This window comes from Glycine max, chromosome 15, assembly GCF_000004515.6.
Source record: "Glycine max cultivar Williams 82 chromosome 15, Glycine_max_v4.0, whole genome shotgun sequence".
Lineage (NCBI taxonomy): Eukaryota > Viridiplantae > Streptophyta > Magnoliopsida > Fabales > Fabaceae > Glycine > Glycine max.
In genome coordinates, this window is record NC_038251.2 from 26,529,051 (window position 1) to 26,543,457 (window position 14,407).

The following is a 14,407-nucleotide window of genomic DNA, read 5'->3' on the forward strand; positions in this document are numbered from 1 at the left end:
ATCTTATTTAATATAATTTAATAGTATTTTAGTACATGTAATCATTAAATCTTATTGACATTCATTATGTAACTTAAATGTAGTATTAAAATAATCTAAAATATGATTAGAATTTTATGATTTAACAAATGGTTGTTTTAGAAGACATAATTTAAAATTAAAAAATATTTTTAAATTTATCATAGGATAAATTTTGTAACATATATTTTTACATATAGCTACTTTTATATAAATGTGAAACCAATATTATTTATTATTTAATTATTACATTTATAGTTTTTTTTAGAAAAAATAGTTTATAAGAAAAATTTACAATAAAAATAAGCTAAAAATTATTATATTTATATTAACTATTAGTCTTCTATCATTAATTTACATCTATCTAATTAGTTTTAATTTAAATAATTAACATTGAATATAACTATTAATAATTTTATTTTTGAATATATATATATATATATATATATATATATATATATATATATTTTCATATTATATTATTTTATAACTTTAAAAGTCATGAATTTAATTTGTTATTTTTTCATAAATATATTTTAAACTAACTAATTATAAAAATAGATAAATTTGTGCATATATAGTAATATTAAATTAGTGTAAATTTTTACATTTGTTATTTTTTTCTTTCATACTAATTCAATATGTAAAATTAAATTTTATAAATAATTTAAATTATTATTAACGTGAGAAGTTGTTGATTTTGGTAAAATATATCAATGCTACTTAGAATTAATATCCTTCTTCCCAATCATAAGTTTTACTCACATGTTAGCATGATATTGAGAAGCTCTATTTCTTCTAACTCACTATTAATTTTGCTGACGGCTATTAAAAAAAATTAACTTTTATATATTATAAATAAATTGTTCAAAGTGAAACTTTCAATTACATTTTCGGATCAGAATAATTTTTTTTATAAAAATTAAAAAAAAACATAAAATTCTTATATAAATCATCAAAACAAAATACTTTAGTATCAAGTCTTTTTTTTTCACCAAAAAGAAAAACTTGATTTATAAATGAAAAAAAATACATTTTTTTGTCTTAGACCCTTGACATTATCATATCATTTTAGATTTAAGTAATTCAAATAATATCAAGTAAACTACTTACATAACACACCTAGTCATTGAAATATTTTTTTTGTTCCAATCATTTTTCAAATACATATTATAATTTGATAAGCAAGAGCATATATTTTAGGATCTTAACCAGTAATTAAATGGAAAAAAGAAAATAGACACCCAAAATGTAAAAAGCAAAAGAAATAAAAGGGGAAACAATTTACTAACTTTCTCAGTTCTCTAAATATTTTTATATTCATATACTTGAATTGAATACGAAAAAAATTCAAATTAAACAAATCAGATAAATTTATTTGAAAAATGAAATAATATTTTTTTGTATGTAATGCGTCTTAAATTAAACTAATAAATGTTAATTATGAGAGATATTAAACGAAGCATTAGCAAAACTAATTGGTTCTTGTAAGAAGTATCGGAGGTAGTAATTGTTTTCAGCTAAAGTAAAACTAAAAGGAGCAGTGGCATTTGTGGTGTGTGAGTGAGTGTGATGAGTGTTCGTGAACCACTAAACTAATTCGACTGTGTGTGACACATTATCTCAATTCTCAAAGCAATGCAACAAAAAATGTTGAACTCCACACCCACCTGCTTCCACCGCACCACCACTCTCACTCCCTCTCCTTCTCTTCTATCCACTCCTCTTCCTTCTTGTTCTTCTTCTTCCACCCATCATCATTCATATCTACACCCCCGCCACTCCTCCTTCCACACTCAACCTCTTCGCTTAAGCAACCTCCGCTACCACACCCATTTGCCATCAACCCCCAAGGTTCCATTTTTTTTGTTTATTTATTTAATTTTACTTTTTTATTCAATGCTTGTTTTTTGACACCCACTGACTTATCCTCACACGTGTCATTATCTTTTAACAAGACACTCAAAGTGAACTGTTCCACCAGCGAGCCTCTGAAGGTCATGATATCAGGTGCACCTGCATCGGGCAAAGGCACGCAATGTGAATTGATTGTCCAAAAGGTTCGTTAATCCTTACCACAACGTGCCATCCCCTATCAATTATGTGTAAATAATAAATACAAAAATTGGGTAAAATATGGTTTGAATCCTTGTACTTTCGTTGAAATTTGGTCTCTAAACTTTGCAAAAAACAATAGTTTTCGTCCCCCTCACGATGAAAAATGAGGACGAAAACCGCTGTTTTTCTAATAATCAGAACCAAATTGATCACAGACTCTAAGTTAAAGTACATTTTACCAAAACTACATTTCACCTATAAAAAAAAGGAACTATGCATTTGATGTAGGAATAATTAAAAAAATAAATTATTTCTTTGTTATTGTGCAGTTTGGATTGGTGCATATATCAACAGGGGATTTGCTAAGAGCAGAGGTAGCGGCTGGGACTGAAATTGGAAATAAAGCAAAGGAGTTCATGAACACGGGTCAATTGGTTCCTGATGAAATTGTGACAGCGGTATGATAGTATCAAATTCTGCTTGCTTTGGAGTTTGTTGCTGTTAGTCACTTTTTGTGCCATGAAAATAAAATGCGTGACTTGGTTACTATACATTCTCATGTAGATGGTGGCAGCACGATTGGCTCGTGAAGATGTTAGGCATAAAGGGTGGCTTCTTGATGGGTACCCTCGGAGTTTTGGCCAAGCCCAGAGTCTGGAGAAAATGCAGATACGGCCTGATGTGTATATCGTATTAGATGTACGTCAAATCTTTATTTTATTTTTTTCCCCTTTCCAAATCCTCAGCTGCAAAATTTGCATTTGTTTTTAAGATAAGGTCTTAAGATATGGTCACTAATTTCAAGGTTCATTGGGTTTTTGCAACAGCAATTGTGGCCGCATTTTTTTACAATTTTCCCAACATATATTGCAACTCCAACTGCAATCACAATTTAGAACCTTGTTTAAACTTAATAAGATATTTGTTTTTTCTCTCTCAAAATTTTCACATTGTTGGTACAAATGTGACATGTTTATAATTTGAAATTTGAAATGGGGAAGGTACACCTCATTTTGGGGTGTATGAGGGTGGAAGAAAATGAGAGATAAAAAGAAAACAGAGAAAGAGGAGAAAGTAACAAATGTGATAAGTGATCAGGGTTGTGACGGGAAAGAAAGAGTGATAAGAAGGAAATGATATGGAAGAGAAAATGTGTATGTTAATAATAACTTGTTTGTAATAGGCATAGGACTTGGTCAGTTTGTGTTATTGAAATATGGACATATTACATGTCATATAATTACCTAGAGTTTTTGTGCAATAGATGGATGTTAATCAGTAATAAATAGATTCATCTTCTGCGCTAAGTTATTAAATTTTCTAATACTCAGGTTCCTGATGAAATTCTGATCGACAGATGTGTTGGTAGAAGGCTAGACCCAGTGACAGGGAAGATATATCATCTAAAGTTTTTTCCACCGGATACAGAAGAAATTAAAGCAAGGCTGATAACTCGGCCTGATGACACTGAGGAGAAGGTTTGATAAATTATACTTTTATTTATTTTTTTTGCTCTCTTTGTGGGTACTTAACATAAGCAAGCTGCATCATTTGAAAATTTGTGTGTTATTTGTAGTTATTTGAAAGGATGGACTCATCATGAAATGATCTCCTAAAGTCTTGTCTCCGTGGATGCGCAGTAGATTTTGTTGCATGACAAGTTTGATCACAAAATTAATGAGAATTTAAAGATCTTAGTTGTCAAAGTTTTAGACTGTATTTTCAGCAGAATCATTAAAGATGCTTTATCAGTTAGCATAATGCATTATTAGGATGGTGTCATTTATATGGATGGACTGTTCAATGTGTGCCACATTTACATATAACTTTTTGAGATTTGGTTTCTCTCTCTCTCAATATTGTAACATATTTGGTGTGGACTGTGGGTAAACCATTGCCATTATCAAATTTCTTTCTCTAGTAACAGCATTCAGGTTCCAAAATTATATAAACAGGTGAATTGTCATTGATGTTAGTAAAGGGAGGAGTTCTGAAGGACTGGTGATTGTAATTTAAAGCACTAAAATGTATTCATGAGCTTGCAATGGCATCACCTATGCATCTTGATTTTTTTTTTTCGGTTTTAGATCACTTTGTCTATTTTTCTAATGCCTCACTGTGCATGTTTATACGTCATTTTTACAATGTGGCATTGCATTAACATTTTTTTTTATTTCATTGCTTAGTTTGGAAGCAGAAAATGTATTATGTAGTCATTAAACTCATCTTATAGACAAAAAATGATTTATTGAGCTCCTGTTGTATTGCAATTTACAATCGCATTTTCCTGTTAACAATTAAGTGGATCTAGTATCTTTGCAAACGAGAACTATCTTATGTATACTTGTATGTTGCTTTTCAGGTCAAATCTCGCCTAAACATATACAAGCAAAATGCAGAAGCAGCATCTTCCTCTTACTCCAGCATAACACATAAGGTCATTGGAGATTATTAACACTATCATCTACCTGTCTTATGTCTTGATGTGAACCAGTGGGGCATTCACTCACATTTAACTTATTTTTCATATACACAGATTGATGGAAGTCATTCAAAAGAAGCAGTTTTCAAAGAAATTGAATCTTTATTATCTCAATTGCAACAGGATAAAGTGAAAATAATTGAATCAGGAGGTATGAAGCTTCAAGGGTGTATATCAAACTCACCCTTTATATATTTGTTTGTAGGGAATTGTAAAATTTGGAGTCTGTATAGTTTCAAAATGGTTTTCTATTTTTGGTTTTATTTTTCACAAATAATTGCATAAGTATCACATAGTTTCCACTTTTTTTATTAAAAAATTGTAAAGAAAACAGTGAAAGCAAGGTAGTATTTTTGTAATAATTTATAAAAATAGAAAATATTTTCTGAAACCAAATAGGCCTTTTATATTTTGAAGGCATGCCATTCATCAAACAGAAGTGTGTTCCCGATTCTCCATCTTGAAATTATAGTATTTAATAAACGAATTTTAGGCTTAATTGCACATTTGTTCCTTCCACAATGGTTAATGTGCAATTTTGGTTCTCTAATAATTATTTGTTTGGACTTAATTCCCCAATTTTTTAATTATTTAATCAAACACTTTTGTAAGTTTCCGTCCAAAACCTTGTTTTCTGGTCAAATAATCAGGGGTTTAGGACAAACTTGAGACATGAAATTATGTGAATGGTTTAGAATCTGGAAATTGGGTGAAAAATTGATTAAAATTCTTGATGAATTTTGTAAGTGAGATTAGGATTTTGAGGAAGGGGAGACTTTGCAGCTTTTTAATTCTGGGAGAAATATGATGCTTGGTGGCTTTTGAGGAAAAAGAGGGTTTGATGGATTTAATTACTTCATCTTGTAGAGATTGAGTAAAAAAAGAGGATTTGAAGTTCTTGAGAAGAAGGAACTAACAAAAGGATGTGTGGGAGACTAAATTTAGGCAAAAGTATTATTGAGAAATAGAATTTGAGCAAGGGATAGTGGGAGACTAAAGTTGCACATTATTCATTGCAATTTGCAAAGATACCAAAAGTGCAATTAAGCATAACTTTATGACTATACATAGCTAACAAACTTCCTTCCGTTATTCAGTTTTGTCATGATATTGTGGGAGCACACATTACTTAATAAGATGCTAATGATGATTTGACATCTTGATATGGAATAACCAGGAACAATTCATATTTTTTAAGATTGTTTACTAACTTGCATTAATTCAGAAAAACCAATTCCTGATACAAAGAAAGGACGGACATCTTTGAGCCAGGTAGATGGTTGTACTTTGTAAAAGGCAGTGTTTGTTTTGAATTTTATGTTCTATGAAAGCCTCCTTTGTTCTTATTTTGCCTTATCTTGTTACAGGATAAGTGGAGAGGGATTCCTACTAGACTAAATAACATTCCACATTCTCGAGAAATCAGGAAATATTTCTATGATGATGTGCTACAAGCTACACAGAGGGCTATTAGTGATGGAAAAACTAGGGTGAAGGTATAACCCTATTATGAGAAGTCTGCAACCTATTTAATGCTTACTATTGTTTGAGTGACTCTAGATCTGTGCAATACCTTTAACTATTGCCATTCTTACTTATTCTGTCCCAAGAAAAATGTTCTATATTTAAATGTAAAAAATAAAAATTAAGTATTGAGAATTAACATTCTTTTTGCATGCAGAATATTCTTTCCATCTTAGAGAGTAATAACATAACTGATTATTGAGGTGAATGAAGGGTAGGATGGTCAGAAGGAAAAATATTAGGCTTTTACCATGTATGTTGACTGGTATTATTTTTAATTCCCTTGGATCCCAAGCTGATTTCTACTTTTTTTGTCATTCCAAATCAAACAGGTTGACATCAACATTCCTGAACTGAACCCGGAAATGGTACAGACATCTTTTTACTTTTATTTTCTCTAAATGTCTTGATTTGACCACATTTGTGGTTTACAGGATGTTTATCGAATAGGTACCTTGATGGAACTTGTTCGAGCTCTTGCCCTTTCTTTTGCTGATGATGGAAAACGGGTTAAGGTATTTTTCTTACTCCTTTTGTTCCAACATAGATTATTTTCATTGTCTATAAGAATAAAATGGTAAATGTTAGGCATAATTTTTTTATTTGAATTATTTTTATTTGAATTATCTTTATCTTGCAGGTTTGTGTACAAGGGTCAATGGGAGAAGGTGCTCTCGCTGGAATGCCATTGCAGCTTGCTGGAACTCGTAAGATTTTAGAGTTCATGGATTGGGGTGATTATGGAGCAAAAGGAACCTTCATCAATATTGGTTCTATAGGTATATCAATGAGCTGTACTTTGTATGATTCTGCTGTTGCAGCTTTTGATTTAGTTCCCCTTGTATTTCCCAGTTGCACACCTTTAGATTTTTATATCCCAGATTCCAGCTTAAATCTTAATATCTAACTTTACTTCTCTCCATGTATTTGCTTGGCCATCCGTTTGTCTTCAAGACAACTAATATTTTACTTATATATGTTGAAACAATGACAAAATCACTTTCAGCTTCTTTTTGCAATTCCTACATTAAAATGCTTACTTCACACACAGAGAAATTAACTGCAAGCCATCACATACGTATACGCTAAAAATGTTTAAAAGTGAAACATTTATATGTGCCATCCTGATTGAATGTTATCTTTGCTTCCTAACTTCATAATGGGAATATCTATATAACTTCGAATTTTTTCTACACATAATTTTCCTTCTGGTTTTGATGTATTGGCATAACATTAATGTGTGAATTTCCAATCTTAGGAGCTGCAGAGGTTGAGGAGCAAGATGACATGTTTATCTTGGTGGCTCCTCAAAATGCTGTTGGGAATTGTATTATTGATGTAAGTGGATAGAGTGTGAGTTTTACTGACATATTTTACTGCTTTCATCAGTTGAGACCTTTTTTTTCCTATTTTTCTTGATGGATTTTGACTTGCTTTCTTCAACTTCACCAAGCTGTTCTCTCTTTTCTCTTTAATATCTTTGAGGATGAAAATACAGGATCTAAGAGCCATGACCAATGCTGCTGAACACAGACCAGTTATACTAATCAATGCTAGGCTTAAGGTTCTGTTTCTAGCTCCTATATTTAGTTCAAATTTATTTCATGAAATAGTTGTATGATTTACAGCTTGTTTTTGAGATTGTAAATACAGACAATTTTGTTCAAATTTATTTCATGAAATAGTTGAATGACTTAGCGAAATGAAGATAATCTGAACCTCACTCGGTACTATGTCAACTTCATAACATGTTTGGTTGACCTAGCTCCTTTTGAACATGGAACTCACATAACCGGTTTATATATAGAAACTATTTGCCAAATAGTCTAGCCCGGTATCTTCAATTGCATGACGATAAATGATTTTTAATGATTTACACCTTTTTGAATAATTGACTAGTTGTGTAAAACTACTGAAAGGAAGATTGGACATGTCATGATTAGAGGGAATTTCATATTTTGATAGAATTGGGCAATATGACTTTTAGACCTCCTATTAAGCATGAATATATAAAGGAGAAATGGAAACAGGACTTGGCCCTATTTAAGGGGATCCAAAACTGAAGAAACATTTGCAGGAAGTTAGAGCTGTTACAAGTACACAGCTACTATAGATAGGAGTTTGTTAGGGGGGAAACAGAATGTTTTTTTTGGATAAGTGACATTTGGTTGTGGGAGAGAGTAAGCTCTCAAAGGCCTGAGTGATAATTCTGTAATTATTTCCATCTTGTTTAGGAATCCGTTGTTCCAAAGAAGACACAGATTGCAATAAAAGATTCTTTGTTGCTTCTATATTCGGAAAATTTGGTTCCTACTTCCTACCATAGGCTCTTTTGGGCTATCTTGGATTTCGATTCATAGATCTTAAGAATTGTCTTATAATGGCTGACTGATTTGTAGAACTCAGTGTAGTACCATGTGGTGCCCATTTGGGTGCTTGTATTAAATTACAACATCTATTTTATCAAAATTGAGTAAATTACTTTGCTACTTTTCTGCTAATCTGTTATACACTATTACAGTTTTAAGGTGGTGAAACCAGCAATTAGACTAACCTTACAAGTATAAAATATATTCAGAAAGTTTAGTTTTAATAGAAGCATAGAATACCATTGGTTGGGAGTCTTCCTTAGGATCATTTTATGTTTATACTGCAACTCCTTTTTAAACAATATGTTTGCATTCTGTTATACTCATTCATAAAACTGACACATTTCAATGAATTCAGGATTTGCCTGGTTCTAGTGGTATTATGCAAGTGAGTACTTAATCAGAAAGTTGAAGATAACAATTTTTTCTTGAAAAAGTATGGTTATAACTTTGCCTTCTTATCCACTAGACAATTGGGAGGGACCAGAGACTCAAGTATGCAGCATCATTTGAAAGTTGCTACTTCTTTAGGCTTCTGTATTATGCAGGAACCCAGTATCCCATAATGGGAGCTATCAGGTTAGACAGTAACATATTTGCATCATTACGTTTTTTTATTAATCTTATGTGCCATTTCCTGACTTAGAGAAGATAGCATTGAATTGGCAGGCTTTTCATGGCTTGCTTCAATGAATGTAGCCTCTCAAAACTTCTAATGAGATTATATGATCAGAAACAAAGTTTTTGGGAACTACAGAGAAAAAAATTAATGACCATGCTTCCATATGTTCATAAAAACAAGTCAAATCAAATTGATTCATGTTTCTTCAGGCTGGTTCTATTAGAAAACATTAACAATTAGCATATTCTCTTCCTTCTGTGCAAGGGGTGTCTGCGTGATGGAATTAACAAATGTAGAAACTAAAGCATCATTACCATGATTAGAGTGTTTTCAGAAGCTCCTTCCTACTTGAAATGACCAAACTAGATATTTAATTGTTTAATATGCTCAAAATACAAAGACATTCTCTATCTTCTACCAGCAGTAGTTATGAAGTATGGTATTGTAAATTAATTTCTTGTGATTTAGGATGACTTATCCATACCAATATGATCTGTACAAGAGGGTAGATGAATCGCCTGGAAAGGAGAAATATGTAATTTTGTCTACCTTTCCAGAGAGGCCTACTACAGATGAAATTAATGATGCTTTTCAAGGAAAACCAAGGTAACTGATGTCTAATTTTTTTTATTTTTTTAGGCTAAAAGTTACAAACCCAATCCGTATTATCTGACTTTCTATTGTAGCATTTAAGCTTGGCAATGTGCAATTCCATTTAATTGTTTCTCTGACAATTTTTCAGCAAGGATCCTAGGAAAACCTCAGGGATTTGGTTAGTAGCTTTATCCTCACTCCATTTTTAGTTCTTACCCCTTTATGGTAAGTTATGTCAAGCAATTTTTTTTGTTTTTTGGTGTATCTGTCTTGCAGGGGCTTCTTGAGTGGCATACTCTGAGCAGAATGAAAAGCAATGAGGAAGCGTCTAAGTCTTTGATTTTCTTTATTATTATTGAAGAACGATGGAAATCAGCTGTGTGATTGTAGATAGTATCAAAGTCAGAGCTTGTAGTTCAACTTGCTGGTGGTGGAGCAGCTTGTTTAAAATTGAGTGTAGATGACTGGGAAATGATGATTTGACAAAAAAGACTTATCAAATAATAAATGATCCAAGATTTAAGGGACAGGAGGAACAACTTTGTTTATAAACAACTACATCAATATACATATATATATTATGGGGCTCAAAGGATAGCACTTGTATTGACTTTTTGTACTTATGAATCAATTATTTTTCTCGTGGTTACGTGAAGGGTGAGGTATATGTACGAGTATTATAACTTCTGGATAGTTAAATACTCAATTTAATGCAAGTTGCTTTCCAACTAGTATTTCTTTATAGCTTGGGTGACTATTTTGGCTTGGTTGTGATTTCTTGGTTTATGAATTCCCTCTATTAGAGAAATAACATTTCATCACATCTTGTATGTAAAAATGTTTCGTTTCTTTTTCAAGGCGTGTAACCTGTTCTAATTTTTTTTTTCTCTTCTCTTTAAATCCATGTTTTCCTTGTTCATTATATTGTCAAGTTATTACGTGTTTCAATGAGTAATGATTTAAAGGGAAAGAAAAAGAAAAGGGAATACAGTCCTCTCCTCAGCCTCCGAGGATAGCACCGAGTCCTTTTAGTTTTCTATCATATTGATGAAGGTAACAAAAGTTTATATTTAAAGTTAGTGTTCTAATCATACTTCAAATCATGGCTTAAAGTTTTTACTTTTATCTGTGGTTTGAGAACAAACCACGCTCCATCATGCTTAGTACAATTTTGTACAAGGTCCCACCAGGGTGCTAATTTCTAAACCTTCACTTAAGTGCGTAATAAACTAATAATGTTAACAATGGCCTCTAATCTTAGGAAAATTTTCCGTAAAAGCATGCACATTTATAAGTAATTTAGACTTAAATATATTTTTAATTCTTGATATATATTTAAATTTTATTTTAATTTTTGATAAATTGATAACAGAATTTATGGGAGTTAAAAAATCCTCAAATTTAATTTTGTGGTGGTTAAAAACTGACCCAATCAAATTAAAATAAAAATTAAATAAATCAAATATCCCCACTCTCTAGGCTTCTTTAATTTAAATCTTCCTTATTTCTTTTGTGTTCTCACCATCATTTCTTCTACTTCACCCCTTCTACCTTCATACCTTCTCTCACAACCTCAACTTTATCTCTTGTCTATTCCTCTGCAAGCGACTCCGTTCTTGACCCTCTTTAACCCACCACACCCTCCAACACCGTATCCTCTTCCCCAACCACCATCTCCTCATTATCACCAACTCTCAACAACAAAAGCACCACGAACTAGAGTGTGTCTTCTACATGCTCCACCCCAGCGCTTCCTCTTCCAGTTCACCTGAACCGATTTTCCAAGTTCAGGTTCAACCAGTCCTGTCCACAAACCGTTATGACGAATCTATATCCATTGTTAGGAGCCCACTTACCCAAACAAACTCCTTTGGCGGCGGCGCAACGAGGTGGATCATCAGAATTTGGGCGTTTTGATGAACCAAACGACTCAATCTTGGAACAAGGTGGCGTACGAGGCTTCCCTCAGCGGAGACACCATGGTTGTGTTCGTGAAAGGGCTGAATCTGCCGCCACACAAGATCTCGAATCTGACCTGGATCTGATGCCATTTCGGGCTAAAAAATTTCCACAAAGATAATGCCTTACTTACCACGAGAGTTATTTTTGTGGATCCCGAAGTTGTGAGGTGTATGTTGCCACAGAGCATAAGAAATAATCCTTATGGCTTGTGGAATTCGGGTCATTGTGAGTTATTTGGGTGGCGATGTGAGGCACCTGATTTGTGTTCTTGTGCCTAGTGTTAGTAGCCCTAGTGGTGGTAGAGGTCAAAAGAAGAATAGAAAGGACTGGATGATTTATTTATATTTTATTTTAATTGAATTTTGCGGTTTTTAACAACTAAAAAATTTAAATTTAATTTTAAAATAAATTCTGACGGTTTTCTTTAGCCGTCACACAAATTGTTATGAAATATTTAACGGTGTCAAAACTAACTGACGTATAGATCTAAAATAAAAATATTCAAAGTGAATACAAAATAATACAACACATGTAATAAAATTGAGTATAATGATTATGTATTGTGGGTATAAAAATTTTTACATTGTAAAAAATAATAAAACAATGTTGATATGATTTTAAGGTAATAAAAATTGACAAACTTATTTTGTACGATAGTTTGTAATTAGATAAGAATATAAAATTATTTTATATTATTATTACATAATTTTTTTTCTTTTAAAAAAAGGGTAAAATGATTTTGTACGTCTATACTCACAAGCATATCCTATATGGAATCGTTCTCTTCCTTTGGATTGTGATATCCTAATTGAATGAGATCATATAATTTATTCATATTTTGGTTTAAGATTTTTTTATACATCAAAGATATCCCACAATTGATAATTAGAAATTATCGAAATGGGCTTTCAATTTGATCTAACTTGCAGTTATTAATTCTTTGCATTGCAAGGGTATTTGAGAATAGGGAAATGCTTTTTGGTACGAAACAAATCTCGTGTTAAAAGAAGCACGAATGATGTGGTTTGGGTTTGATTTATAACCGCAAGTTTCTTTTTTTGTGTTTGATTTTTTTTTTTCTTAATCAAGAAAGATTATTTTTAATTATTGGATATCCAAAATATAACAGTCTGCGATAAAATCATTGATCCTGAATGAAACCTTTTAGAAACTTCATAATCGAATTGCATAAATGATTTTCAGAAGATAGAGCAGACTGAAGAGACCTTTTATATATCTTTCATCTCTCTTTTTCTTTTTTTACAAAGAAAATGAAAAGAGAAGAAAAAAAAAAAAGAAACTACAAGACAGAAAGAAGGTCTAATATCTTTTATATATCTTTCATCTGAAGCATTTGATTTGCTACTGCAAAATTTTCATTTTCACTGTTGCATTGTTGTCTTTTAGAAACAATTAGATATTAATCATCAACTATCACACCCAGAAAAACTTGAAATCGTTGAAGCTGCTTTGGTAGGAGAGCACCCATGATTAGTGGGACAATATCTCGGATATAGAATAAAAAATCTATTATTTTTAAAATGTTTTAATTTATTATTTTAAAATAATTACACATCAAAATTTAATTGCTCATGTTAAGTGTATCATGTGTTTCGTACTGCAATACTTCGTAATGAATAGAAAGAAATATAAAAATATAAATTTAAATATTTAAAAGAATATTGATTGAATTAATAAAAGACAAACGAAAATGCAAAAAAAAAAAGAACATTTATCATTTTCAATTTTTAATTTTTTTAAAAATAGCTGAATAAAATATATTTTTGACTGCAGCTGAACAAAATATTATTTTATGGTTAATTGCAAATATATAATTACACTTGTTGTTGATTGGAAAAATTTGAGAAGTAAATAAAGAAATTGAGGATATTAATAATTTTTTATTGAATAACTAATTAAAGAAGAAAAGAATACTAATTTAATTTATAAAATTCTAGACTCTTCACATGACCATGTCCAATTAAGGCTGGATTCGTGATTCTAGAAATTAATTTTATCTTCTCTAAAAAAGTGTATAATTTCAATTTTCCTTGTTTTTTAAATCTTTATATATATATATATATATATATATATATATATTTATGTCTTTATATATATAAAAGTAGAAATGAGGATAATTTTATAATTTTAATTTTTCTACTCTTTTTAAGGCTAAAACAATAATTACGTTAGTTGTTTTCTCTCTCATAATTTTAAAGTTAAAAGTGTAATTTTAATTTTTCCGTTCTTTTTTTAAAAGACAAAAAAGTAATTGTTGAAGTATCTTTTATATTTTAATTATAAATTTTATAAAGTTTTACCAGTGAAATATAACTATTTGTTAAATAAAATATAAATCAAAGCAAAAAAGTAAAGAGAAAAGTAAAAAAGAAGAAAATACAATAGTTTCGAGAGAATGTGAATTGTGTATATTTTTTTCAATAAGAGTAGCCTATTTATATATACAAAAAATAATTAGGAAATTCACAAAAGATAATGAAAGATATGAACAACCACAAATAGATCATTCATAAAACTCCCTCTTGGATGTCTATTATCTAACAACGTGTCTTGTTAAATTTTTACTAAAAAAAACTTGCCAGATAAAAATCTAGTAAAGGAAAAATAGTACATCATTCTTCAATACATTATCTCCTGTTTCATTAAAAACTTTGTTGGAAAAATCCAATGGGGCAAAATCATGACGAAGGAAAAAAGAGTACAAAATGTATTTATTTCTCCCCATCATGTAGACAATCATTTTTAAGATGACGAAAT

At 30.9% G+C, this 14,407-nt stretch overlaps 1 protein-coding gene across 2 annotated transcripts; it reads left to right on the top strand.

Annotated features, from left to right (window-relative positions):
* The first annotated feature begins 1,522 nt into the window (after nt 1-1,522).
* On the top strand, nt 1,523-10,398 carry LOC100818830 (adenylate kinase 5, chloroplastic). 2 transcript variants are annotated; one of them, XM_006597896.4, is made up of 19 exons: nt 1,523-1,872; nt 1,977-2,078; nt 2,406-2,534; nt 2,641-2,775; nt 3,408-3,554; nt 4,439-4,513; nt 4,613-4,709; nt 5,784-5,830; nt 5,926-6,054; nt 6,415-6,450; nt 6,517-6,597; nt 6,723-6,861; nt 7,341-7,420; nt 7,581-7,646; nt 8,810-8,839; nt 8,921-9,030; nt 9,542-9,679; nt 9,816-9,845; nt 9,944-10,398. In XM_006597896.4, the coding sequence occupies exons 1-19, from the start codon at nt 1,657-1,659 to the stop codon at nt 9,966-9,968; spliced, it is 1,812 nt and encodes a 603-aa protein (XP_006597959.1). In that variant the 5' UTR covers nt 1,523-1,656; the 3' UTR covers nt 9,969-10,398. The 2 variants fall into 2 exon arrangements, with proteins under 2 accessions (XP_006597959.1, XP_040866076.1); XM_041010142.1 differs by having other exon boundaries at nt 7,350-7,420.
* The last annotated feature ends 4,009 nt before the right edge of the window (nt 10,399-14,407 follow it).

Bases quoted from the DNA above. Each gene is read 5' to 3' on its own strand.
- LOC100818830 (XM_006597896.4), top strand. From the start codon at position 1,657: ATGCAACAAAAAATGTTGAACTCCACACCCACCTGCTTCCACCGCACC. The intron at 7,647-8,809 runs GTTCTGTTTCTA...CAATGAATTCAG, and splicing joins TAATCAATGCTAGGCTTAAG to GATTTGCCTGGTTCTAGTGG. The intron at 8,840-8,920 runs GTGAGTACTTAA...CTTATCCACTAG, and splicing joins GTTCTAGTGGTATTATGCAA to ACAATTGGGAGGGACCAGAG.